This window comes from Dipodomys spectabilis, unplaced genomic scaffold, assembly GCF_019054845.1.
Source record: "Dipodomys spectabilis isolate Male_0828 unplaced genomic scaffold, ASM1905484v1 ptg000163l, whole genome shotgun sequence".
In the NCBI taxonomy this organism is placed as follows: Eukaryota; Metazoa; Chordata; class Mammalia; order Rodentia; family Heteromyidae; genus Dipodomys; species Dipodomys spectabilis.
Window position 1 is genome coordinate 21,224,531 of NW_024870840.1, and position 27,845 is coordinate 21,252,375.

Genomic DNA, 27,845 nt, shown 5'->3' on the forward strand with positions numbered 1-27,845 from the left:
ATAAAGTGAGGGTTTTGACTTCCTCTAAGAGCTCATCCTGCTTGAGTCTGGGGCCTCAGGTCATGCATAGCCGGGGGGGATGGGGGGGGAGGGATGGTCCCAGACATGGGGGAGGGCACCACACACCCTATGGGTGGAGAATCTGGCAGAGAACAGCTGGGAAGTGGCTGTGGCAGGGGTGAGGGGCAGCAGCCCTTCCCCTGGCCCGCTAGGACTCTTGGGAAACTTCCACCTTCCTTTTCCTGCTCACCCACAAACTAGCTCGAGCCCAGTTTTGAGTCCGCTCTGAGAGCCTCACCAAAGGGCCCCTGACCTTGTGGCTCAGCTGACTACACCTGTGGCTCTTGTGCCATTCGGAGTGAGAGCAGCCGCCTCCATCCCTCCAGACCAAAGCACACTGGGAAGCAATGCAGCCCGATCCTGCTCTGTAGAGCTGGGCACTCTGCCCCTCCTGCTGATGAGTGAACCATACACCTAACCTGCTTTGCACTGAAATCTGCCCCCCCCCCCATCGCTGGCTGGCTGATGGACATCACTGGGCAGGTTGCTTTGCCTTGGAGCCCCAACTTCCTCTCCCCTGTATCACAGGGCCAAGAACAGTCCGAACTCATGATTGTGTGAGAATGAGCCAGATGGTGCCCGCAGAGCACCCAACACAGAGGCAGTGAGGCCCGAAAGGGCTCTGACAAGCTGAGATCTGTGCACCTCAGTAGCTCGGGGCTGCTCCGGGGGCAGCCGGGCACCATCCCTGGCTCCCTTTCCCTGTGTTCTTGGTCATGCCCCAAAGCAGCCAAATCTATCAAAACTGGAGTCCAGCCAGGTGCCAGTGGCTCTCACCTGTAAACCCAACTACTACTCAGGAAACTGAGATTTGAGGATTGTGGTTCTAAACCAGCTCAGGCAGGAAAGTCTAAGAGACTCTTATCTCCAATTACTCAGCAAAAAGCTGGAAGCAGAACTCTGGCTCAAGTGGTAGAATGCTAGCCTTGAGCTAAAAAGCTAAGGGAGAGGGCTCAGGTCCTGAGTTCAAGCCCCAGCACTGGCACACACACACATAAACTAAAACTAGTGTCCAAACAGCAGATGCTCAGTGCATGTCCACAGAACAATTAAGAGAAGGAAGGGCTGGGGACGCTGGAGATATGGGGACAGAAGCCCTTCAAAGAAAGCCATACTCAGGCAGTGTCTCTATTTGAGAGGCTCAGATGTCAGATCACCAAAATGAATGCAAAAAGCACTTAGGGTAATATGTCTGGGTGCCCTTAGGTGACCTCCCTCCTCAGCCCCTCGCTTCCTCTGATGTCCACATAAACTGCCTCTTTCAAAACAATAGCAGGGACCTGATGAAGCTCAGGGTCCCCGAAATGTCAGTTCCCGATTCTGTCACCCAGCAACAGTGTGTGTCATCATGAGGAGATGCTTGACCCAGCACTGGGCTGACGTGATTGGCTGTTACCAGGCAACCCGCTCTCTCGTCAGGACGGGCTGAGCCGCATGGCCCTGTGTTCCAGGGGAGTTGGAGCTGAGGTGCTGAAAATGGAAACAGAGATCGGGTGGCCCGAGGCGGCAAGGCCTGGACACGCTCTTTGGCCTGAGGCCTGTAACTCCTGCGTCACGTCTCAGGCTGAGCAGCAGTGGGGAATGGACACAAGGAACAAAAAGAAGCAGCAGTGCCCACCTGAGTCAGGCCTCCTGCCGCTGCTCAGTTGCCTGGCCGGGGAAGGACATCTGTGTCCTGCCAGCGTTTCACAATGGCCTTGTGTGGTTTGGAAACCATCTTCATCTCTGGGAGATGAAGGCCGGACTCAAAGACCCATCAGGGCAGGCAGTAATAGTAGCAATAAGTATGGCATGGAGGAAAGGACGCCGAAGGAGTCCAGCCCTGGGTTATAGTCCTGGCCTATCCTGCTGTGCTGTGTGATCATGAGCATGCTACTTGCCCTCTCTGAGTTCTTGCCTACTGTCACACTCGAGGGCCTATTTTCAGCTCTGACACTTCCTCTCCCTTGGGGGAACATGGTAAGGACTGAGGAGAAGGGACCAGGAAGCCACCAGCCCTTTTGACACTCTCTGATAGGCAAGGTGTCAGATTGGAGGAAGCCACTGGGAACTCCATTGGTGAGTCTGGACTGCCTTGAACCTTGCCCTTGCTCCTAATGACCCTTGACTGGGTCATCGTGCGGTTCTAGGCCCTGCCTCTGCTGAGTCCTTATTCCTTAGGCATCTCTGCTCTACCCCTCAGATGGTCAATCATCTTACATTCCACACAGATAGCTCTCAGGACCAATGCAATGTCACCAGGAGGGAAGCCAGGCCCAGAGAGGGAAAGCACGTCCAGAAGTCCACACAGCAGGTGCCTGGCTCAGAACCTTGCTCACAACCAGCCCTCTGTCGGTCCTCTCAGCTCCTCCCTCCCTCCCTCCCCGGGGCCGTGCAGAAGGGCTGGTGACACGGCTCTTCCAGCAGCCCAGGCTGAAGTGGCCCAGGCCCCTCCCTGGGCAGAGGGGGAAGGACCACCATGCCACTGGCCACCACAAGGGGGGGCTACAGCCCTTTGGCCTCTGAGGGTCTTGGTCCCTAGAACCTCCAGGCTGATGGGAAAGGGAATGTTATGGAAACGGGACGGGGTGGGGGGGAGGGGGGCGCTGGCCCAAGCATGGAACAGACAATCAAACCATTGCACACCAAAAAACAAGGAAGGGAAGGAAGGGGGAAGGGGGGCATCATCAGGACCATGATGCCCCAGACAGGAAGATGGAGGCTGACTGCCTAAGGCCCCACCATCTCCTTGTTCGGTTGCTGTGGGATCAGAGGGGCAGGGCCTGGGCTGGGGAGTGGGGGCCGCGGGGGCGCTGTTGGGATGGGGTCAGGTGTGACTGTGGGGCAGGGTAGGGTGAGGGGCCCCAGCAGAGCTGGTTCCCCTCGGGTTCAACCTGCTGAGGTGCGTATTCCCCATCCAGGTGGCTAAAGGGATGTCCAGTGAGGGGTGGTCAGGAGTGGGGAGGGAAGGGAGGCGGGCGCATGGACAGGCTGAGGGAGGAAAGCCCCCCTCAGGTTCCTGCAGCGGCAGGCGGGCGGGGCGGGGCCGGGCCGCGCCGCCTCATGCCTTGGCCCTCGCCTTACAGACGTTGAAGGGGGCTTTGGTGGCCCCACCGAAGGCCTCCACCAGTTTGTCCTCCCAGGGGAGGACGTTGCCCAGCAGCGGCCCAGTGCAGTTGGCGATGCCTACGACCTGGGCGGGTGTCAGAGCGTGGTCCCACAGGTTAAACTGGGTAATGTCACCAACGAAGGCCTGGGTGGCATCAAACCGGCCCCCCAGGGTATCCTGGGCCGAGAGAGGAGAGAGACTCGAGTGAGCAGTGGAACAGGGCAGGCAGCTCAGAGAAAGGCTCTTGTTCCTGCCACAACTGAGCTCCCAAAGTTCAGCCCCCCTAACCTTCTAGTTTCCCCCAAGGTCTCCCCCCCAGCCCCCACAAGGCTCCAGCTCCCCAAGGCTGGGCCCCAGGCAGATCTTTGTTACACACACACACACACGCACACACACACACACACACACACACACACACCCCTCACGGGCCACGTTGCGGGGAGACAAGCCAGCCTGGTACTCTTCAGTTTCATGTTCCACTGCTCCCTGCCCAGCACCCCTCCTTGGTCCCTATGGTGAGCCTCCAGTCTGACCCATACCTGCTCCTGGCCTAGAATGAGGACCCCATGAGGCTTGATGGGGTGCCAGGCCGCCAGGTTCTCGCCAGAACCCCGCAGCTCCCCATCCTGGTACGCAGACCACAGGCCGTCCCTTGTGGTCCAGGAGATGCAGATGTGGTGCCAGTTGCTGTCCTTCAGGCTCAGGGGCAGCTGGGCCACCTGGACACAGACAAAGACAGACAGACAGACAGACACAGACACACACACACCCCGCCAGCCCCAGGTCAGAGATGGCTAGAGGCCCACAGTGGGGCAGAGGTGAGGATGCGGCCTGAGTCCATCCTCCCAGGGCCTGACCCTCCCCTCCTCCAGTCTCCATTCCTGACCCCTCTCCTCTTCCCTCACAATGCGGCAGGTGGTTTCCCACAAGTCACCTGGAGCCATCCAGCCCTGGTTTTCGATTATTTCTGGGCCTACAAGATCATGTAGGGGAAGAGCAGTGTCTCTCAGGCCTGAAGCCCCAGCTATGACAGAATGAGCCTGGGACTCAGCCAGGAGCTGGTGTCTGGCCTGGGTTTTACCACCAGCCTCCCCCTCCCCCATGCCCCTGTGTGACTTTGAGGTGCTGTTCTTCCCTCCCTGGGCCTCAGACAGACAAGGGAGGGTAGAGATGTGCAGTCACAGCCTCTTCCTCCACCCTGGGCAGACATGACTAATCAATCCTGAACCTCCACTGAGCTACATAAGCCTCTGCTGTGCTCTGAGGGGAGCCTATGGGATGACAGGTCTTGCTGCCTGAATTGGATGCGCCTAGGGACTCCTCACTCTAAAGGTTCTTTGAGATTGTGATTTCGTGTAGCCCTCCCAGAGGTGGCTTGGTGCTAGGCACAGCTTGAGCCCAGGCTTGGGGCTAGAAGGAGGAGATGAGCCCGTGGCCCTGGTGGTGCTGTCCGAGGTGCTGAACTCTCCCTTGGGAAGAGGGAGCCCTGCCCTCTGCAGGACAGGGATGGCGGCCAGAGGGAACTGGAGATCAGCTCCAGGTGAACTCCAGCTACCTGGGATGTCTTGGAGCTTGTGGGACCACAAGGAAGTGCCCCCCATTACCCCTCTCTCTCCTCCTCTTCCTGAACATGAAGAACATGTCCTGTGTGGCTGGAGGATGTGTGACTTATGGGGTCCAAAGACCAACAGGTCCCAAAGCAATGTGGTGGACAAGGGGAGGAGAGTGTGGGGCATCAGATGCCCCCTTCTCCTACCTCCCCACCCCGACAAGCATTCCCCCCACCAGGTGTGAGCACATCCTTCAACACCCCCCAGCCAGGGGAAAGGTGATTACCGTTGGCCCAGCAGGGGAAGGGCAAGGCATAGTTTCCTGAATCCTGCCCTCACCGCTCGGCCAACTAGGGGGCATGGCTTTCCCCTTCTAAGCCTCGCCTCTCCATATTTGCAATGAGGACTTGGGAAGCTTGGGGTGGAAATGGGAGGTTAAGGGCATCTTAGCTACTGAGAACTTTCAGAGGTAGGGGCCAGTGCCATCCCTGCTTTACGGGATGAGGAAAAGGAGGCACAAGGCGGGTAAGCAATGAGCTCCCACGGTGAGCATGGTGCACCAGCCAGAACTCACCTGGGGCAGGGGCGGGCAGCAGCACAGGCTGGCTTCCTAAGTGGAAAGGGGTCAGCCAGGCCCGGAATCCCCTTCCCTCCTCCTGTGTTCAGGAGAGTGGGTGGGCCCTGGGAACAGACTCCCACCTGCCCGCAGCTGGGTCCCTGGGGAGTCCCTGGTCCCTGTCTCCTCCCCCTCCAGCAGCCTTTATGGGATGCATGCCCCCTTCAGCCAGTCCTGCCCCTGACTCTGGATTCTCCTAACTTAGCCTGGCACATGGTAGTTTACTTTATGCATACTGACTGTGCTATGCAGCTGCCCCCTGCCCACCCCCGCTCACCTTGTCATTGATCAGCAGCTCCAGGGGCTCATGGCCAGCCTCCAGCAGGACGATCTCGTTAGCCTGTCCCGGCACGGAGTAGGAGAAGGGTGTGCCCTGGCCAGTGCCACCTGACCTCGATCGCAGCCACATGCACACGGTGAAGGCGTAGAGCTCGGGCAGCGCCTTGCGCACGCGCGCGTACATGTAGTTGTTGCGGATTGGGATGCTGACCTTGAAGGCGTCCGGGGGGCTGTAGGCCGAGGAGCCTGCAGATGGCACTCGGGGTCACTGGGATGGAGGCCCACAGCTGTCGGCCATCTGGGGTGTGCTAGAGCCCTTCACCACCTCCCCTCTCTGCCTCTGTGCTGACCGGTATAGGTGTGGCTAAAGCCCAAGGATTCTGTACTGGAGATGTCCTGAGTTCCAATCCTACCCCCCTGTGAGCTCAACATACTCACTGGGCCTCAGTGTCTTTAGTATAATGGGATGACATTTCCTCTTCCTCCCCTGGTTGTGTAAGGGTTGGTAGGGCAGCATATGCAATGCGCCAGAGCCCATTTTAGCTGTAACTGTGATTACTTAGAGGTCCCTGTTTGCATAACATGCATTCTGTAATGCATTGTGTGGTAAGTGCTTCTCCGTACTATTATTATTTCATTCCTCATAAAGGACCCTACCAGATAGTCTCTGTTACAATCCTTATGTTACAGGTGAGGACAGCTTGGCCCAGGCCACACAGCAGAGGTGAGATTGCAGCAAAACATTCTTGAGACTCTATGATCTTTGGGGAATCATTCACCCCAGAATTTCTGGGGTTCTGTGTTGCAAGCAGCAGATGACTTTCCATAGGAGGTAAACTGAGTCACTGCCTCCAATAGGTCAGGAGGCCCTGCCACACACATCGTACCATCTGCCTGGGCCTCGGCCAAGGGCCAGGGCGGCCAGGCTGTGTCTGCTCTGTAGCCCCATTCACAGATGAAGAGGCTGGGCCCCAAAAAGGGAAATGACATGCACAGGCACCCAGTCTGCACCAAAATGGCAGAAGTGGAGCTGTATCTCCAGTAGGCAGCACTAGTCTTGAGTGAAAACGCTCAGGGACAGCACCCAGGCCCTGAGTTCAAGGCCCAGGACCGGCCCACACACACAAATCCCCCCAGCCAGGCAGCCCCATGAGTTCCATAGCATCCTCCCACTGTCCTGCCCAGAGCCAGTCTCAACGGGAGACCCACCATGCTCCAGGTCGGCCACGCGGCCCTGCAGGACATCCAGCTCCTTCTCCACCTCCTGCCGCTGCTGCTGGCTGCCGTGACTGAGGGCCGCACGCTCCTTCTCTAGGGCCAGCACCTTGGCCAGCAGCTGGCCTTCAAGTTCGTCCATCTTGGAATTCAGGGCTGTGGGCATCACAGGGGCTGAGGCTGGTGCAGTGGACAGGTTCACTCGGGCTGGGAGCTCCTGCTGCTCCCAAGAGAGAAGGGACAAGTAAGGTCACGTGGAGACCATAGAGACCATGCTGAACCACCCCAGGTGAGTCCCTGTGCAAAGCAGGGATGGTGATGGAACGGCAGGCACCCGCGCAGCCACATAGAGTGAAGGAGCCAGGACAGCTGCTCCCTGCTGAGCCTTCCTCCAGGGAGGCCCAGAGCCGCGGTGCTCATTAGAGCTCCATGGAGCCTTTACCTCCAGCCGTCCATGACCAGGCTGTGCTCCTGCCATGCCCTGCTGGCTGCTGTCCTGGGGCAGGGAGGGGATGCGGGCTGGTAACGGACATCCTTGACAGCAGAGTCAGCTCTGTTTGCCGTCCAAACTTTCCTAAGCCCCGGTCTCGGCCCCAGGCCTGCTGGCATGCATGCGTGGCCACCAGGATGCATTGGTTGCCTGTAGTTGGCACTGCTGTCCCTGGCAGATCCAAGGGCCCCATGCCAGCTCTCCTGGAGCAGGCTCATGGCGTGGCCTTCCCGAGGCACCAAGTGGATGAGATCCTAGAGTCTGGAGCTCAGAACCCCACGCCCAGCTTGGGAACCGCCCTGCTGTGTAGGAGGACACAGAGGCAAACCAGAAGCTGCTTCCTGCAGCTACTGCTGAGGAGGGGTGACCCGGGGGGCCCAGCCACTCTCCTGCCCAGTCCAGGACAATGTGCTCAGAGACACTACTTGTTCTGGCCTAAGATCCACATGACAAGCCGGGCGCCGGTGGCTCATGCCAATAATCCTAGCTACTCAGGAGGCTGAGATCTGAGGATCACAGTTCAAAGCCAGCCCAGGCAGGAAAGACCATGAGACTTTTATCTCCCATCAGAAAACCGGAGTAGCACTGTGGCTCAAGTGGTAGAGTATTCGCCTTGACTTGAAGAGCTCAGGGACAGCGCCCAGGCCCAAGCCCCATGACCGACCAAAAAAAAAAATCCACATGATAGGAAAATTGGGGTCGGAGCCAGGGGCCTCACCTTCCCTCGCTTCTTCTGGGGTAGAAGGAAACTCAGCTGCAGGCCAAGTCCTGGAAGGGACAGGCATCACGGAACATGGGCAGATGAATAATTCAATGATCTCCAAGGAACGGAATTAGGCCTTGCTCCCTTCTGCAGTCCCTAGGGATGGGCCCAATGACTTTGCACTACCCAGAGGTCAGCCAATGCTCCCTGTACCCTAGCTTAGGCCCTAGACACAAGCTCAGCAAAGCTTCCCGATTTATTCACTGAACAAATATTCAGTGAGTATGGACCATGGGCAGCGAGCACCTTCAATGCGCTGTAAGCACTTATCATGGACAGTGAGCACCTACTATGTGCTCTATGCATTATCATGCACAGTAAGCGTGTACCATGTTCAGGAAGCACCTATTTGCTATAAGCACTTCTCGTGTACAATGAGCACCTATTATGTGAAATGAGCCTCCTACTATGTGCTGTAAGCACCTACTGTGTGCACTGAGCAGCTACAATGTGAAGGAGCACCTACTCTGTGCTGGGCCCTATCATGAGCCAGGGCTGTGGCCAAGATAAGTAAGGGGGTACAGAGGACCCCGGCCCTCAAGCCTGGCCAGGATTGGTGTACAGAGCATCTGGTCTGGCACCAGCGTTCATGCGCTCAGCCCTCTGCCCCAGTGCTCTCCTCCACCTGGTGGCAATAAACAGGACCGAGGTTCAATCTTCTTGTCACAGCTGAGCAGTGGGCCGCTGGACACTGGGTCACTAGGGCTAGCCTGGGAGCTGGACCAAGACCACCTCAGTTTTCCCTCTTGTAAAATGGGACCCCAGGCCTCCCTCTGCGGGTCCCTAGGACAGATGGAAGGAAGGGGTGGGCTGACAGGTCCTCAGGGTCTGGGAGAGCGAGGCGGGCATGCGATGGCTGGGGCAGGACCCCGCCAGCCCTCAGGATGCTACACGGAGTGGTGCTCACCAGGGGCCGGAAAGGGCTCCTCCTCCAGGACGCTGCCTCATCCCCCCAGCTCTGTGCCACGGTGGCATGAGGGTCTCTCTCTCTCAATGGGACTTGGGGCCAGGCCCATCCTAGGAACATTCTACAAAACTGATTTGCTCAGAGTCTACCTGCACCCCCCCCACTGCTGGGAAACTGAGGCAGTGTCCTTCCATACTGTGAGTGAGCCCGCATGAGTGTGGGCTTCCTGCTGCCTTGGGGGGGGGGGGTAGGGAGGACACGAGCGTGAGGGCCGGGGGAGGCGCACAAGCTGTCCCTTTGTCCTAGCCGGAGTGGGGGGAGGGGGCTCAGCCGCACCCCCAGCGTCTGAATCAGAACGCGACGCCCCCACCCGCTTCCCATCTGCTGCGGGCGCAGGCTGCGCTGCGTGGGCTCTAGGCCTGGTGCCAAGTAGGCCCCAGGGGGGAGAGTGGGGGTGACCGGTACCCCCCCACACTCAGCTCCTCATGGGGCAGGAAAGTGGGGGCCACAACCCACAGCTGTCCCCTGGGAGTCAGGAGGGAAGTGAGTGTGACTCTGGGCCCAGAGCTCCAGGCCCGGCTCGGCCGCTGGGGCTCATGCAGGGCTCCTCTGTACCCATCACCAAGAAAGAATGCTACCAGTGGCTTTCTGGGGTGCTTCCCTGAACTGGGGGGACACAGCATACACATCTCACCTGCACGCTACCCTCTGACCCCCACCACACCCCAAAGCAAGAGCTCCACTTTACAGACCTGGAAGCTGCGGCTGCAGAGATGGGAGCCCGGCTGCCTGAAGCCCCACCCAGCCCTCTTTTTGTTGTTGGTGGTGGTGTTGGTCGTGGGGCTTGGGGCCTGGGTGCTGTCCCTCAGCTCTTCAGCTCAAGGCTGGCACTCTACCTCTTGAGCCATAGTGCCACTTCTGGTTTTCTGATGGTTTATTGGAGATTAGAGTATCATGGATTTTCCTGCCCAAGCTGGCTTTGAACTGTGGTCCTCAGATCTCAGCCTCCTGAGTAGCTAGGATGACAGGCGTGAGCCACCACCCAACCCTCTTGATTCTGCAACCTGTGCCCACTCCCTGTCCAACGCCAACAGTCTGGGGTTGGTGATCTGCCAGAGGGGGACAGGTGCCAAAGGCCACCTCTGCCTTGCAGGATGGTGACAGAGGTTCAGTGGCAGGGAAGATGGCGGCTGTTAGCTGTGATCCAGCAGGAGGGGCCGGCCAGGCGGGGTGGCTGAGTCCTTGGTGAGGAGGGCAGAGGGGGAGGCTGGACTTTCTAGGTCAGGCTCACCCCTTTCTGCTCAGCCTGGGGAACGGAAGAGGCTTTGGGACAGAAGAGGGGTCACAGCTTGGCCCTCCTCTTCCCTCCCAATTGTGCCCACATTCTGTGATCCTGGGTGAGCCTCAGATCCCCTGGCTGGGTGACTACGTAGTAGAAGGTTGCCATGCCTCAGTTTCCCCACTGGCACAAGCATCTTTGAGCCTAGCAGTGAGGCATAGTGAGCTCAGGGCTGCAAGGCCAGGAAGAGTGGACAGGGGGAGGGGGGAGGAGCTCTTCATGGCTTCTGAAGGGGGACATGACTTCCGTGCCCCCTGGAGTGGCCTTTTTTCCTGTTTCACTAATAGCAAGAGGCAGTAGCTATGGTTTAGATGATGCTCTCCCCCCCCACCCCCCACCCCCCGTCATGTGAGATTAGGGGTGTAAGGGCAGAAGGGTGACCTCAGAAGGAAGGCAAGTTCAGTCCCGCCTCCAAGTACTCAGCGTTGGGGGGCGGGGCTTCTGTGAGGCCCATGGGGGGGGGGGGGCGGAAGGGCATGGAAGGCCTCTAGGGGGCCGTGTCACCCCATCCCCCTGTCCTTCCTCCCCAGCAGAGGACCCAGAGAGCTCTGACTCCACCACACCAAGCAGCGAGGAGGGCAACAGGGATGGAAGGCAGATTGGTTTCTGTCCTGGCCTCCAGGCCAATTTGGAGCTGAAATAAAAGACAAATGGACAAAGGAGGCTGAGAGGGGAGAAGGGCTCTTGGGGGGGGGGAGGTGCAAGGCGGGTGCAGATCCTAGCCATCTGGAGGGGACTCCTTCACCCCAGGGCCTCTCGCCTCGCCTTCAAGCGCTCCAAGTTAAGCTGCGGCTTTGAGAAAGCCCCCGAGTTCCCCCTCCGGTGTCCCTGTCCTCCCACTTGCAGCCCTCACCAACATCCTCAACCAAAACTGGACGCCCGCTGGGTGCCCGCCTGTCATCCTAGCTACTCAGGAGGCTGAGATCTGAGGATCATGGTTCAAGGCCAGCCCAAGCAGGAAAGTTGGTGAGACTCTTATTTCCAATTAATCACTAGAAAGTCAGAAGTGGCCCTGTGGCTCAAAGTGGTAGAGTGCTAGCCTTGAGAGGAAAAGCTCAGGGACAGTACCTAGGCCAAGTTCAAGGCCCACAACCAACCGAAAACAAACAAACAAACAAAAAACTAGACTCCTACCCTGGCCTGCTTCCTTCAGAAATCCTGATGGAAGTCTTTGCTCAACCTCTGCCATGCTGTGTGGCTTTGGGCAAGAACCTCAGGCTCTTTGAACCTGTTTTCCCTGGAGCCAAATGAGGGCTTGGATGCTTCAATCCCTGCCCCTAGAGTGTCCCTGGGGATCATGTGCCCCAGGCTGTCCTGGGGAGCGCCCATTCTCCCCTCAGCCAGGAGCCCTGACCTCGCCCTACCTCCCATGGGCACAGACTTCACTAGGGAAGGCACTCGGTTGAAAACCACAGAGAGGCCACAACACCCACCAGGACAAAGAATGCTTTAAAGTGACCGGAAGTGAGCTGGCAAGGCTGGCACGCAGGTGGGCGGGTAAATGCTTACAGCCACTTTGGGAAAGCGTGTAACAGTACCTACTGATGCTAAATATACGCCCTGCCTGCCGCCCAGGCATCCCACTCCTGGGGACAGAGCCAGCAGAAACGAGGGCTGGCAGCCCCCAGCATAGCATAGGATGTCACAGCAGTGTCATTTATAACATGAAAAAAGAGCTCTGAGCCAGAGCTGGTGGCTGCCACCTGTAATCCCAGCTACTCAGGAGGCTGAGATGTGAGAATCATGGTTTGAAGCCAGCCTGGAACAGACAAATTTGAGACACTCTAATTTCCAATTAACCAGCAAAAAGCCAGAAGCAGAGACGTGGCTCAAGTGATAGAGAGCCAGCCTTGAGTGAAAAAAGCTAAGGGAGAATGTGAGCCCCTGAGCTCACGCTCTAATTCTGAGCTGGCACCAAACAAACAAAAGGTCTGAATGTCTGTTCTCAGAACAGTGGATGAGTGAGTGACAATGGGAACAAACGACATTGAGTCACGCCAACTGACTCCATGTCACAGCGAACACAAACAGGACAGCCACACAGACCTCGGTAACAGAAGCCAGACAGTGGGGTCCTTCCAGAAAGCACTGAGTCAGGGGGCGCACACACACACACACACACACACACACACGTGCATGTACACTCACGTGCACACACACATGAACACATGCATACACACATCTGCACAAAGCTGTCCTTGGGGAATTTAAGGCCTTAATGATTTATTATTATTACTATTATTATTATCAACATGGAAGGCCCTGCCTCCTACCCAAGAAGCTCCTGTTAGGCTGGGACAATGGGACAGGACTCCCCTCCTAGAAGGTCTGCTCCGGACAGGAGGCTGGGCTCTGTGGCTCACACCTGTGATCCCAGCTACCAAAATCAAGACGATCGCAGTTCCAAGCCAGCCTGGGCAAAAAATTAGCAAGACCTGATCTCAACCTCCAAGCTGGGCATGGTGGGCACAGGCCTGTCACTCTAGCCATGAAGGAGGCAGAGATCAGGAGCACTGGAGTTCAAGGCCAGCTTCAAAGACAAAAAGTTAGCGAGATCTTATCTCATCTAATACACCAGGCTTGATGGTAGGAGTCTGTGATTTCAGCTACACAAAAGGCTACAGGTTGGAGGATTATGTCTGTTCCTAGCCCCAGACAAAAATCTAAGATCTTAACTGAAACATAAAGCCAAGAAAGAGCTGGGGTCATCACTCAAGGAGTGGAGCACTTGCCTAGCAAGCAGGAGGTCCTGAGTTCAAACCTCAGGGTCATTCAAGGCTCAGAAAGCAAGAGTTGCAAGCAAGACCTCAGCTGTGCACAGCAGCCTCCATGCTTCAGAGGCTGTTCAGAGACAGAAGCCTCTTCAGGGAGCATCTAGCTCGCTGTGGGGGACATGGAAGGGGAATGGGATTGGCCTGGTTCTGCACCCTTGAGATCCCCTAAAGCTCCAGTTCCCCACCTGGAAGGCAGAAAGCGTAGTCTATTTCATGGGCTGGAAGACTGAATACACTAGCACGTATGGGGTAAGTGCCTACTAAAAGTCCACTGTGCTTATCAGGTCCTGTGGGAGCCTCTGGTGGTCTCAGCCTCCAGGACAAGCCCCTGAGCACCAGCTCCCAGCCCTCTTGCTGCTCTTGGGACTCAAAAGTCAAAGTGGCCCAGGGCAGGGTCCAGCAGTGGGCCTTATCCTCACCTCTCTTTCTTGTTCTCTTGTAGGTGGAGGAGTTCATCCCTGCAGATGAGCCTGGAATGGGCAGTGCAGATCACACATGGACAGGTCAATCCAGACTCCACTATGTGGACTCCCCATAACTGCGGACTCTCTCTCTCTCTCTCTCTCTCTCTGATTTTCTTTTTGTTCATGCTAGAACTCTACCACTTGAGCCACAGCTCCACTTGTGGCTTTTTTTTTCTTGATAACTAATTAGAGATAAGAGTCTCACAAGCCAGACACCGGCAGCCCACACCTGTAATCCTAGCTACTCAGGAGGCTAAAATCTGAGGATCATGGTTTAAAGCCAGCCTGGGCAAGAAAATCCATGAAACTGTTATCTCCAATAAACCACTCAGAAAAAAAATGTGGTGCTGTGGCTTAAGTGGTAGAGTGCTAGCCTTAAGCTGAAGAACTCAGGGATAGTGCCCAGGCCCAGAGTTCAAGCCTTCCCCCCTCTAACACACACACACACACACACACACACACACACACACACACACACACACAGAGTCTCTCACAGATTTTCCTTCTCCAGACTAGCTTCAAATTGTGATCTTCAAAGTTCAGCCTCCTGAGTATCTGGGATTATAGACGGAAGCCTCTGGCTCCCAGCAACCGAGTCTGCTTCTTAAACTGTCTGAACCTTCCTCTGGCTCCCAGCAACCGAGTCTGCTTCTTAAACTGTCTGAACCTTGGTTTCTTTGTAAAGATGGCTAGACTATCAAGGGTGTGTCTAGATTAAGTGAGCTAGTGTTCAGTGCCTAAGTGCTCAGGAAGAATGCACTGTTGCTATTAGAGCAAGAAATTGGCCTCCTTGGTCCCCTGGGCTTACTATCAGGAAGTCCCTGGCTGTGGCTTGAGCTCCAGGATGGGAAGGCGGCCAGCTTACCAGGCTGGGTTAAGGATGGAATTTATGTCAAAGAAATGCTATTTCAATCTATCTTGAAGCTTCATCCACACACATAAATTAGCACAAAAATGAAGCTTGAGGCCCTGCACCCATGGCTGGCAGCCCTGTAAGTGTCCAGCTCTCTTGGAAAGTGGTTCTTGGCTACAGCCCTAAAAAGTCAATAGCATCTGCCCCTAGTAATACCACTCCTGGGAATGGAGCTAAAGAATAATTTAAAGACTTGAAAAGAAAACAACTTTGGGCTTGAAATTCATCCTGCAATGAGCATCTGGAAGGAGAAAGATTAGAAGCAGCGGACATCTCCAGCAACACGAGAGCAGAGGGACGATGGAACCAAGTCCCTCATTAAAACGGCCACTATACTGCTCTATAACAATGGCCACTTGTGGGTGCTGCTGCAGAAAGGAAGAAAATGTTGGGGTTAGGGTGAGGGAAGGGGTGACATTGTCCAAAAAGAAATGTACTTTTTATCTGACTTATGTAACTGTAACTCCTCTGTCCATCACCTTTATAATAACAATAATTTTTTAATGTTGGGGTTAAATGTAATTTTTACCCTAAAATATTTTGACTTTTTTTTTCTTTTCTTTGTCAGTCGTGGGGCTTAGACTTAAGGCCTGGGCACTGTCCCTGAGCTCTTTTTGCTCAAGGCTAGTGCTCTACTAGTGCCACTCCCAGTTTTTTGGTGGTTAATTGGAGGTAAGAGTCTCATAAACTCTGCTGCCCAGAATGGCTTTGAACAATGATCCCCAGATCTCAGCCTCCTAAGTAATAAGGATTACAGGCTTGAGCCACTGGACTTGGGCTTGACTTCTTTTCTATGAGCAACAAAAATAAATAAATGAAGACATAAAAAAAGACCAAACAAGTTGCCAAGTGCTGGTGACTCATGCCTATAATGTTAGCTACCCAGGAGGCTGAGATGTGAGGACCACAGTTCAAAGCCAGCAGGGGCAGGAAAGTCTGTGAGACTCTTATTTCCAATTAACCCCCAGAAAACCAGAAGTGGAGCTGTGGCTCAAAGTGGTAGAGCACTACTAGCCTTGAGCAAGAGAACAAACAATTTCTCATTGACCATCAAATGAAGTTCCTAGTTGAGATCTGCAGGGGGACGTGGCAGCCTGAATCTTCCTCTCTTTATAGTCAGGGGTGGGAGATATAGGAGGGTGACATTCAGAGACAGACAGACAGACATCATCTAGCACAATCAGGGAGAAGGAGGAGTCCAGGTTGGCCCACCGGGGAAGCAGGTAGCACAGGCAAGAGGCTGCCTGGCTCTGGAATGGTGGCTGGAATGGAAGGCTGAGCTTACCCAGGGATTGGGAGAGGAGGGACACAAAGGTGGAGGGTCAGGGGGTCAGGGGGTCAGGGGGGATGAGGGTCCTCTCTACTGATGTCTAGAGATCTGTTGGCAGGAATGGACAGGTCTCAGATGTCTAAGAGGGCCAGCAGGATAAGGACTGAAAAGTCCCATCTGGTTCACCAACTTTGGGGCCACTAACAAGGACAGGGTCAGAGTTATGAGGCAGAGAGAGAAACCCTGAAAACCTGGGAGCTCTTTAGGGTACTGGTCAAGAAGAGAGAGGAGAAATAAGACAGTGACTCTTAGGGTATGTGGGTTCTAGCTGAGACCATTGGTCTGATTGGGCTCCAGATCCCTGCCCAAGAGACTGGGTGTGACCACTGCCAGGCTCAGAGGGCAGACCTGGTAGCCAGCAGCCCCCTGCCTTTTTTTTTCTTATTTCAATCACATGCTGAAAGCTTGAGAAGCCACCAGTTGCCAGTGGCTCACAGCTGTAATCCTAGTTACTGAGATCTGAGGATGGAGGTTCAAAGCCAGCCCAGGCTGAAGGTCTATGACACTCTTTTTTTTTGGGGGGGTCCAGTTGTGGGGTCTCAACTCTGGGCCTGGGCGCTGTCCCTCAGCTCTTCAGCTCAAGGCTAGCGCTCTACCTACTTGAGCCACAGCGCCACTTCTGGCTTTTTTCTTTTTGCTTATGTGGTGCTGAGGGATCCAACCCAGGGCCTCAGGCATGCAAGGCAAGCGCTCTACCACTGAGCCACCTTCCCAGCCCCATCCATGACACTCTTATCTCCAATTAATCTCTAAAAACCTGGAAGTGGAGCTGTGGCTCTGTAGTAGAGTGCCAGCCTTAAGCTAAAAAGACAAGGGAGAATTTGAGGTCCTGAGTTCAAGCCCCAGTACTTGGAAAGCAAATTCGAGAAGGTGTGTGTGGGGAAGCCGGGGCTCCCCAACCTGGAAGGCTGACCCATTGCCAAATGCCAGCTGCCAGGATCCCCCAAGCCTCAGCAGGCTCGGTGGAGGGGAGCACACTCTGCCAAGATCCCCAGGTGCTGGGGACACAGGTCCAGAGCCAGCTCAGCCCTGCCAGCCCCAGCCGTGGGAAGAGCCGTCTGTGCCATCTGGGGTAAGGACAGGCTATAAGCAAGAGGAGACTGACTGAAAACCAAATGATTTTCATGTGAATTGTCTGCTTCCTGAAAGGGGAACTTTTCCCATTCAATCATGTTTTAACAAATTAGAATTTTTACAGCACAATGGTAAAAATAGCCATCTTTGAGACGGGCACCAGTGCTCACACCTGACATGTTAGCAACTCAAGAGGTTGAGATCATGGTTCAAAGCCAGCCCAGGCAGGAAAGTCTGTGAGACTCTTATCTCCAATGACTACCAAAAAGCTAGAAGTGGAGGTGTGATTCAAGTCTTGAGCACAAAAGTTCAGGGAGGGGGCTCACACCCTAAGTTCACAGACCAGCAACAAAAGAAGAAAGAAAAACAAAGCCAACTTTAGGTGTTTTCTTGAGTCCAACCCAAATAAGGCCACAAAGAGGTACTTGCTAATAATGAGCCCATTGTACAGGTGTGTAAACAGACTCCCTGGTCCTGTTGACTCTGAGCTCTTCTTCGATCATCTTCCTGCTCGTGTGGCACCAGCAGACATCACCACCTTCTCCGTGTGCATTTCCTGGGCTGTTTGCCCAAGGACTTAACCAAAGGAGCTGTGGCCTTTCCCTGTGGCTCCCTCACCCCTGGCCTTGTCTGGCCATTCTCAGGAATAACTGAAGAGCAGCAGATGCTCCACAGATCTAATTCCCTTCCTTGTGCTCTAGAAACGGCTCCACAGCTGGGGATGAGCAGTGCCTCTTGGCTGTTTGTCCTGTCTTCTCTGTGCGTCTGACCCATGCTTACTGGGTGGAAGGTGGTCCTGGGACTCCAGAGAGGAAATGACTGGCCCAGGACCACACCAACTGAGCGCTTCCCTGCTGCCCCTGCTGCCCAGCCCCAGGTGTGAGCCAGGGGTGAGAGGAAGTGGGGGTGTGGCTGATTGGGGGTTCTGGAAGGGGATGAACTGAACCCTTAATGAAGTCCCAGGGCCTCCAAGCATTTGGACACATCTGTACTTCAGTCAATCTTCACTACCCGAGGACGCAAGCGTGGAAACTGCGGTTCAGGAAGATGGCTGGGGAGGGAAAGTGGCCAGGGACGGGGGGCCTGGCCGGAGCCCCTTCCATCACGGGGCCAGGCGTTTGGAGCCTGACCCCCGCAGCGAGACGCGGTCCTTCGGTTACACGGACGGATGGACGGAGGGCAGGACTCCCCCCCCCCCCAGAGTTACAGGGATGGACGGGCGGAGGGAAGGACAGATGTCCACCGCTGACCCCAGACCGTGGTCCGGACCCCCCTCCCGTCCCCCGCGGCGCCCCGCCCACCCCGACGGCGGCGCCGCCCTCACCTCGATGCGCTCGATGCGGTCGCGGAGGGCGCGCACGGCGTCCTCCAGCTCCAGGACGAGCGCGGGCGAGTCCCAGGCGCCGTCGGCCATGGTGTCGCGGCGGGGCCCGGCGCCCTGCGGGCCGCCCTCGCAGCGGGCCAGCTTGCCGGTGAGCTCGCGGATGGTGTCGCGGTCGGCGCGGATGCGCGCCTCCTGCTGCAGCGCCGTCTGGCGCAGCTGCTCGGCCGCGCTCTGCAGCAGCAGCAGCTCCTCGCGCTCGGCCGCCGCCGCGCCCCCCGCGCCCGCCGCGCCCGCCGCGGCCCCCGGCTCCGGCCCCGACGACGACGGGCAGGCGGCCGCCAGCGGCGTGCACAGGAAGCGGCTGAAGAGCGGCGCGGGCGGCAGCGGGCGCGCGCTGGCCACCGGCGCCCCGGGCAGCGCCGAGGGCCCGGCCGGGCTCCCGGCTCCGTGCAGCGCGCTCAGGCCGCGCTGCGGGCCCGCGGGCGCCGCCGAGGCGTTGTCGGGGCCCCCGGGCAGCGCCCGCGCGGGCCCGGCCGCCAGGGGCACGCTGGCGATGATGCAGATCACCGCACCGAGGAACGCCAGCATGCCCGCGGCCAGCAGCACCGCCAGGAACTTCAGCGTGAGGCGGGCGGCGGGGGCACCGAGGGCCCCCGGCAGGCGCGGCGACGGGGTCGGGGCGCAGGGGCCCGGGGAGCGCGGGGCGCGGCGGGGCGCGGGAGCCGGAGCCGGAGCTGTGGCCGCGGCCGCTGCTGCCGCCGCTCTGAGCCCGGGCTGCGGGAGGCGGCGGCGGCGGCGGCGGCGGCCCCGCCCCACTCGCTCCCCCGGGAGGCCCGCGGCCCAGCCCCGCACCCGTTCCGTGCCGGCAGCCCAGGGAACGCGCCCCCCTTCTCCCCCTCCCCCTCCCGTGCTCGGGGCCTCCCGGTCCCCCAGGGGTGCCTCGCCTCGGGCCCGAGCCGATTACAGCCCCGACTGAGATGGAGCCTCACGTGGACGCGCTCCGCGAACGAGAGAGGAAACTGAGGCCCGTGGAGGTCACATCGCTGTCCAAGGTCACACAGCTAGGGTGCCTTTGGCTCAGGGTGGACCCGAACAGCTGGATGGAAGGAGCTGGGATGGAAGGGAAGAGGCATTGTCGGAGGCAGGGTGGAGGTGTTTACTGTGGCCACTTGTCACCTGCCACCTCTAGCCTCTTAGGAGAGCAGAGTTGACTCCCTCTGTCCCCATTTTAAAAAATCCAGCCAGCCGGTGCCCCTGGCTCAGCCCCTGGCTGCTATTTGAGGATCAAGATTCAAGACCAACCCTGGGCAGGAAATTCTGAGACTCTTAGCTTCCAGTTAACCAGCAAAAAGCTGGGAGTCGAGCTGTGGTTCAAGTGGTAGAGTACTAGCCTTGAGCAAAAGATCTCAAGGATAGGACCAAGCCCTGAGTTCAAGCCCCAGTACTGGCATGCACACATGTGTACACATACTCGCTCTCTCTCTCTGTCACACACACACATACACACACACACACAATCTTTGCTCAAGCATTAACAGAAATCCCATCCTCTGAACCTTTGTCGTCCAGATCAAAGGTCCCAGAGGAGACCCTCACCACATTGCAATAGGAATCAAGATGGCAGTTAGGAAGGAAACCTGAGGGCCAGGTGGGAAGGGGGCTGGGTTGGAGGATGGGGGAGGACTATATTCTGTCAAAAATGTCTCTAAACCAGGCACCAGGGCCTCAGGGCCTATAATCCTTGCTACTTAGGAGACTGAGATCTGAGGATCTAGGTTCAAAGTCTGCATAGGCAGACATCTCCAATTAACTACTAAAAAGCCAGAGATGGAGCTGCAACTCAAGGGGTAGAGCACTACTAGCCTTGATCTCAGGGACACACACACACACACACACACACACACACACACACACACATCTATATATATCCTATTGTGTATTAATTTTCCATTTAAAAACTTAAAAAATCCTGGCATTTTCCACATCCATCTCCCTTTCCACAGTCCTCCCCTGACCACTATGGATTCCCAGAGCTGGAAGGGCACCCAGCAGGCTTCATATGTTCCTGCTACAGCCTGTGGCTCATAGTAAGTCCTAAGCTAAGCCTTGAATCCGAGGGAAGACTCAAACCTGGGTCTCTGAACCACCGCAGCTACCACTGTGATCTCCAGTGGTTTCTATATGACACCGCTGGCGGTGGGGAGACCAGAACATTTTTGAGGAGGCGGTGGCCCTGGGGACCCTGTCTGGCCACTGAGATCTGTGCAGTGGTCTCTGGGGACCAGTGTGCCCCTCCCTCCTCTCCACATCTACCAGATCTCATCCTCCATGCTCACCCCTTCTCAGGGAGTCAGAGATTTTTCACTCTGAACTGAGTTGTAACACAGGAGCAAAGAGAAGTCAGGCTGTGTGTGCGTGAATGGGAGCTTGTACTCACTAAGGCGATGACCTGAAAACCCGGCCCGTGCAGGAAAGAGCTTGTCGTGGACAGGAAAGCAGTTCACAGGCAGCGATGGGCTAGAATCGCGGTAGCAAAGGCAGGCAGCAGAGGCTTTAGCACTCTGGATACATCTAATGTGTCCTGAGAAGGCCTTCCCGAGGGAATGTTAGGAAATCTAGGGAAAGCCAGCAGAGGCCAAGGGAGGAAGCTGCCCACAGCTGCTGAGCCACTGGGCATCAGATGGTGCTGTGCTGTCTTTACATTAGCTGTCTGATGGGGCTGAGGACAGTTAGGTAAATGGTTGCCGAGGCTGGGGTTGAAGGTTATTTTAAGTGGTCTTGTTGTCTTCTAACATGATTGAAACACCACCCATTCATGCTGCCTGCTCTGCTCTAAGGGCAGTCTTGTCTTTGATGCTGGGTCCCAAGTCAAGTCTGCTAGCCTTGGTAGGCTAGCCTGATAGTTTGCAAGTAGGGCAAATTGCTGGCCTTTTCCAGTTCTTGATGCCCTCTGTGCCCCAGTTTTCAGATCTATAAAATGGGGACAGTAGCAGAATGTGAATTCACATGCTCTGTGTGTGTGTGCATGTGTGTACATGCACACGCGAGTGCTGCTGCGTGAACTGAGGACCTAGGCACTGTCCAAGAGTTTTTGTCACTCAAAGCTGACGCTCTGCCACTTGAGCCATACCCTCACTTCTGACTTTTTGGTGGTTAATTGGAGATAAGGACCTCATGGACTTACCTGCCTGGGCTGGCTTCCAACTGCAATCCTCAGATCTCAGCCTCCTGAGTAGCTAGCATTACAGACACAAGCTACCAGCGCCCAGCTCACTTTGCTTCTTACCATATTGGCCTCTCTGGGCTTGCAAGAGGGTTGGGAAGCTGAACACTGCCTCCCCCAGATACCCCAACCCCAACCCCACCCTACCCCCACTTCCCATGTCTTCATGCTCCTTCCATCCTTAGGGCAAAGAAAGTCTGCTGTATACAATAAGTATAGTCATTCATCCCAAAACACGGTTTTTGACTCCCTGTGTCAGGCATAGTGCCAGCCACAGAACAGGAACAAGACAAGCCCAGAGTTCATATTCTAGTCAAAGGCAGGCAGTAAGCAAATGAATAATTAAATAAACAAATCAATTTACAAGAATAGCGAGATCCACAAAGATCTCTTTTTTTTTTTTTTAAGTGAAGTGGTAGAAAGTTACAGGACTTGTGGCAGGATGGGCGCATTCAGACATTGTCAGAAAAGGCCTGAATGACCTGAGAAACCAGCCATGCAGAAGTCTGGGGAAAGGGGCTGGGAAGGTGGCTCAGTGGTAGAGTGCTTGCCTTGCATGCATGAGGCCCTGGGTTCGATTCCTCAGCACCACATAAGCAAACAGAAAAAAGCTGGAAGTGGCGCTGTGGCTCAAGTGGTAGAGCGCTAGCCTTGAGCTGAAGAGCTGAGGGACAGTGCCCAGGCCCAGAGTTCAGGCCCCATGACTGGACCCAAAAAAAAAGAAGTCTGGGGAAAGATGGAATGTTCGAGGCAAGAGGAAACAGCTAGTGTCAAGGTCCTGAGGTCAGAATGATTGTGCACTCTAGAAGCAGAGGGAGGGCTAGCAGGGCTGGAGCAAAACGTGGTCCAAGAGAAGGAGGAAGCTGGAGAAGGAAGAGGGCCTAGGCCATGGAATGCCTGGTAGCCGGGAATGCAAAGCAGGTGTGGGGAGAACCAGGTTTGATTCCAAGCCCAGCTGGAGGGACAGAAGTGTCATCACGTGCTGTATATTTTTTTAAATCCCTCTGGTAGTTGCCCAGAGACTGGATCACAAAGCGAAGGGCTGGGAGAGAAAGCAGGAGGGTCTGTTGGGAGCCACGCAGGTGAGAGGAATGAGGCGTGGAGACCACAAGAAGGAACAGGGGGAATGGACTGTGGATTTATTTCAGAGATGGCCTTTAGTCAGTTGGGTGCTTTAGCAAGTGGATATTAAGGCGAGGGTTAGAAGTGAACAGGTTGGTTGGGTGTGTCTGACTCCAATAGTTTAGCAGCTGAGTCTCCTTCAAAGACCAGGGTGTAAATGCTTGGCCCCAGGGTGGTGCTATTGGCTGGTGCTCTAGACCTTTAAGAGGAAGGGCTTGCTGGAAGGTCTTTAGGTCATTGGTGGGCGGGGGGGGGGGGGGGGGGGGGGTTTGAAGGGGATTATGGGACTTTGATCTCTGTCTGACTGCTGTGTCAGTGCTCCTGGGCAGGACCTGCTGTCCCTCACTGCTCCTGTCAGCCACAGGATGCCCCAACCCAACCGTGGACTTTGAACTTCCAGAATGGTGAGCTAGGTCACTTTTTTCCCTTGTAAGTTATCTGCCTTGGGCTAGCTCATCATAGCAATGCAAAGGTGGCTACTACAGGTGCTGAGGCTTGTGAAGGATAAAAGGGGAGGAGGCGGAATCGGGCCGGGAGAGCCTCCACCCCCAGTGCAGATCTAGCAAAGTCTTGGCCACCCCAGTAAGGTGCTCCTGGACCCAAGTCAGCCCTTGTCTGGGAGCTGCCCCAGCAGAGCCTGGCTTTGGCTCTACACTGGGAGCGAGTTGGGAAGCGGGAGGGTGTCTTCACCATGTGCAGCTGAGCGGCAGCCCGTTCCTGGACGGAGTGTGGAGTGGAGGGGGGGGGGCCCAACCCAGTGCTATCAAGGTCCAGGGAGGTTAGTGGCAGAGTCAGGATTTGAACTCAGGACACAGTGCCAACTGGCCTGGAATTTTCACATTTCAGGATGGAAATCCCTGCGTCTTGAGAAACTTGCCAGCGCTTGGCTAAACCACGGCCACTGGCCGTGCTGGTCATTCTGCAGCCCTGTCATCTTGCCACACCCACTCAGTGGACTAGAGTGGACACTGGCCATACTTGATTTCCCCTCTTCTCCCACTTCTTTGTGCCCAGGCTGGTTGCTCCTGAGGGCAGGGACCAGCTGGGACCACTCACCCTAGCGTCTCCAGGCCCGGTACCTGTGGATAGATGCTCAAAGTCCCAGTGAATGGAGCCAAGCCTCTGCTGGGTATGGCTGGAGGCAGAGGGGCCTCTTGTCCCCCAGGAGGTGGGAAATAGTGCTTGTCCGTCCCTTAGCTTTTTGGCTCAAGGCTGGCGCTCTACCACTTGAGCCACAGCTCTACTTCCCTGCATTTCCTTTTACCTCAAATTCGCCTGGAGGCTGCAGTACCCCCGACAGTGACTGTGCCCTTGCCTCGTGCTCTCTGCCACTTTCTGAGTAATCACCCACTCTCTGAGGAGTCATTCAGACTAAGTCAACACCCTCCTGCCTTCCAAGAGGGAGGCTGGGCCCAAGGGCCCGGCCTGTTGGCACATTGGCTGTGAGTGCTAGGACCAGGAGCCCTGAGCAGAGTGTGTGTCGAGGGAGGGGGAGGGGGAAGCCAGGAGTAAGAGCAAGCTTCTCCAGGGAAGCCCAGAGATTTCCACTCAGTGTCCGCCTCCTGGAGGCAGAAAAGGAGCCAAGCCAGCCACAGGCTTGGGCAGGAAGTGAGGACATCTGTTCCCTCACCAGCTCAGGAGAGTCTGAGAAACAGGCAGGAAGTGAGTGTCCTGGGGGGGGGAAGGGAGGGGGGAGAGGGAGTGCTAAGACTTGGCTGAAAAGTGTGTGCCTGTGTCCAGGCCCAGGGAAGGAAGGGAAGAAGAGAGGGAGGAAGGGAGAAGGGAGGAAGGGAAGAAGGGAGGAAGCCTGCCACCTCTTTCCCAGGCTGTGTGTCCAGTGCATGTGTGGCTCCTAGAGTTGTGGCTGGTCTTTACCTCTTCCTCCCCTCCCCTTCCTCCCTCTCCTTTTCCCCTTCCTCCCTCTCCCCCTCCTCCTCCTCTTTTGTGCCAGTACTTGGGCATGAACTCAGGGTCTGGGTGCTGTCCCATGTGTTTTTTTCACTCGCTCTACCACTTGAGTCAAGCTCTATGTCTGGCTTTTGGCTAGGTAATTGGAGATAAGAGTCTCACAGATTTGTCTACCCGGGCTGGCTTTGAACCATGATCCTGAGTGGCTAGGATTACAGGCATGAGCCACCGACACCCTGCCTCCTCCACTTCTTATTTACCAGGTCTCGCCTGTGACAGCCCTGGAACCCCCATATTCCATGGCTTCTGTGTCACAGTCAAAGGCATCAGGGCTCGAGGATGCAGTCTTTGAGACCCAGGGCTCCGTGGCCAGTGGGCATATAGCTTGCATGAGCCTACTGCGGTTCATCAACCTGCAAATGCCGAGGTCCTGGCCTACCTCTGGACCACGTCAGTATCCATACCTCCTGTTCTCACGTGTCCCTGTCACGTGTTGCCCGGGCCCCATGGGCCACCAGTTCCTTTCTCCCTCTTCTAGAGCGATCCTGATACCACACTCTCTCACAATGATCAGAGGCTCAGGACCTCAGAAAGGTCTTTAGGACCCAGGATGGGTCCAGAGTGCTTGCTTCAGGCACAAAGGGATCCAGGGAGTGGTGTCTGCACCTCTAACAACCTAGAAAAGACAGTTTTCTATGGGGTGTGGTGGCATACATATGTAATCCCAGCTACCCACGAGGCAGAGACAGGAGGATTGTGGGGTCAAAAGGTGGCCCATGCAAAAGTGCAAGACTCTGTCTGAAAAATAAGCTAGAGAGAGAGAGAGAGAGACAGATAGACAGAGACAGAGAAAGAGAGAGAGAGAGGAGAGGAGGAGGGGCTGGTGACTCATGCTTATAATCCTAGCTACTCAGGAGGCTGAGATCTCAGAATCATAGTTCAAAGCCAGCCTGGGCAGACAAATTCAAGAGATTCTTATCTCCAGTTAGCCAACAAAAAGCTAGAAGTGGAGCTATGGCTCCAGTTTAGAGCACCAACCAGGAGGAAAAAACAACAACAACAAGAGAAAAAGCCTTGAGTTCAAGCCCCAGCATAGCACATGCATGTGCGCGCACCCACCCCCACCCCCCCACACATACACACATGCACCCACACACACACACAAAGGGGTGGGGTGGGAGTATGGCTCAAGTGGTGGAGCACTTGCCCAGCTGAGTTCTAAGTCCAGTATCCCTCCACCCCCCCCCAAAGGAGAAAGAAATAAAATACTTGTTTGGCTGGTCCTGGGCACTGTCCCTGGGCTTCTTTGTGCTCAAGGCTAGTGCTCTACCACTTGAGCCACAGTGCCACTTTCAACTTTTTTGAGTAGTTTACTGGACATAAGAGTCTCATGAGGACTTTTCTGCCCAGGATGGCTTTGAACCACAATCCTCAGGTCTCAGCCTCCTGAGTAATTTGGCTATAGGCATAAGCCATGGTGCCCAGCTGGCAGTTTTTTGCTTTTTATGGAGTTCCCCAGGTTCTCCAGACACTGCAGTTAAGAGTTTGGGGCTCTGGGCAGCTTCCTTTCCAGTCTGTAGAGTGGGGATTCGTGGTCCTTCGCAGCCTTGGCCTCTTAAGGCCTGGGGACCTTGTCTGGGTAGCCATTTGCAGGTGCCCGACTACCACCCCTCCAATGCCACATGGCTCCTGCTGTGTCCAGGGTGAGCCTACAGGTAGGGGGCAGGTGGGGAGGCCCTGGAAGAAGGGGCAGGAGGCCAGGGTAAGGTTGGAAGCCCTCTATGGGCATCTGAGACAGACTGCCATCATGCAGGGGCCAGGAACACTTGGTGCCCAGCCCCTGTGCAGGTGTAGCTCTTGGAGTGGGCGTATGACACCCTTGCCCTCCGCCTTGGTGGTCTGAGACGCAGGGGGACAGCGGGCTGGGGAGGAAGCGATCAGATGTCACTTGCACACGGGGGTCAGTTAGTCACAGACGCTGCTGGCTGGCATGAGTCACAGACAGGCATCCTCACAGGGGCACAGGTGAGTCAGACGGCCTGGCGGGTCTGCCTGCAGTGGGGAGCTGAGTTTTGAAGGTGCAATTGGGGGTTTATACCAAGATAGAGTGGAGCGGTTGAAAACTTGGATTTTGAAGTCAGCTGCACAACTTGCTAATGGGGTCGCCTGGGGGAGGTGACCCAGCCGCCCTCCCGGGTGCCCTGGCCACCCCATAGGAGGGGGGACCTGGTGCCAGAGGGGGAGGGGTGAGCTCCAAGAGGCTTTCAGAGATGGCCACGCAGCAGGTCATCCGCTAGGGTGCTACCAGCCAGAAACCCCAAACCTCATTGTGTAGGGCCAGCACAGGGAGGTGACAGTTATGACTATGTGCCCCCTTGGGGACACAGGGCCCACATTTGCCTTTTCCAAAGCATGTCCCGGTTCCTGGCTCCCAGCTGGGAGTAGCCTTGATGGAGAATTCGGAAGCTTAGCTGCCCTAGCCAGCTTGTTGCCCATGGTAGAATTTCAGACCTGCAAGATAAGAAGGCTAGGGAAAAAGAGATACAGCCCGGGACCCCTGCTCTGACTTTGTTCCATTCCCATCAGCCCACCCCAGCTCTGCGGTGGCAGGCCGCTTTCTCACAAAGTCCGCCTCGAACCTTTGTGACGCTCAGAGCTCACGCAGTCTTTGGAAATGGCAGAAAAGACTTTGGTACCAAATTGGTCTAATGAGGGCTACATGCATGTAGAGGGACCACAGGGGGCCGTTCCCAGCCCTTCCCTCCCATCACCCCACATCTCACTGTCCTCCAAGGGACTACAGAAGGTTGGAGGGGAGCAGGAGGCAGGGAACGAGAGCTCAGTTGCTGCCCAAACATGACTTGTGTGTGTGTGTGTGCCAGTATTAAAGTTTGAACTCAGGGCCTGGGCATTGTCCCTGACCTTATGCTTTTGCACTCAAGATTAGTTCTCTAGCACTTTGAACTATACTTCCACTTCCAGCTTGCTTTCTTCTCCCCCCCCCCCCCATTTTTTTTTGGTAAGTTAATTTTGGAGATAAAAGTTTCCTGCCTGGACTGGCTTCCAACCGTGATTCTCAGATCTCAGCCACTTGAGTAGTTAAGATTACAGGCATAAACCACACTGGTGTACAGCACAGATAAAGTTTTTTACTTTTGTATACTATTTTTCCTTTTTTTAACTTTTTTACTGTAGTAAAACATACAACATAAAATTGATATTCTTGGGGCTGGGAACGTGGCTCAGTGGTAGAGTGCTTGCTTTGCATGCAAGAGGTCTTGGGTTCAGTATCTCAGCACCACATAAGCAGAAAAAGCCAGAAGTGGCACTGTGGCTCAAGTGGTAGAGCACTAGCCTTAGCTGAAGAGTTGAGGGACAGTGCCCAGACCGAGTTCAGGCCCCACAA

General features: G+C 55.8%; 1 protein-coding gene across 1 annotated transcript in view; it reads right to left on the bottom strand.

Moving 5' to 3' along the window:
* Positions 1-3,055: 3,055 nt before the first annotated feature.
* Positions 3,056-27,845, bottom strand: part of Nptxr (neuronal pentraxin receptor) — a 33,809-nt gene continuing 9,019 nt past the window's right edge. Inside the window, exons 2-6 of the mRNA XM_042693055.1 lie at positions 18,187-18,960; positions 6,803-7,028; positions 5,592-5,839; positions 3,688-3,867; positions 3,056-3,325 (exon numbers count right to left, since the gene is read on the bottom strand). Of these exons, the coding sequence (XP_042548989.1) occupies positions 3,101-3,325; positions 3,688-3,867; positions 5,592-5,839; positions 6,803-7,028; positions 18,187-18,960 (1,653 nt within the window). The 3' untranslated portion in view covers positions 3,056-3,100. The remainder of the gene's footprint in view (positions 3,326-3,687; positions 3,868-5,591; positions 5,840-6,802; positions 7,029-18,186; positions 18,961-27,845) is intronic.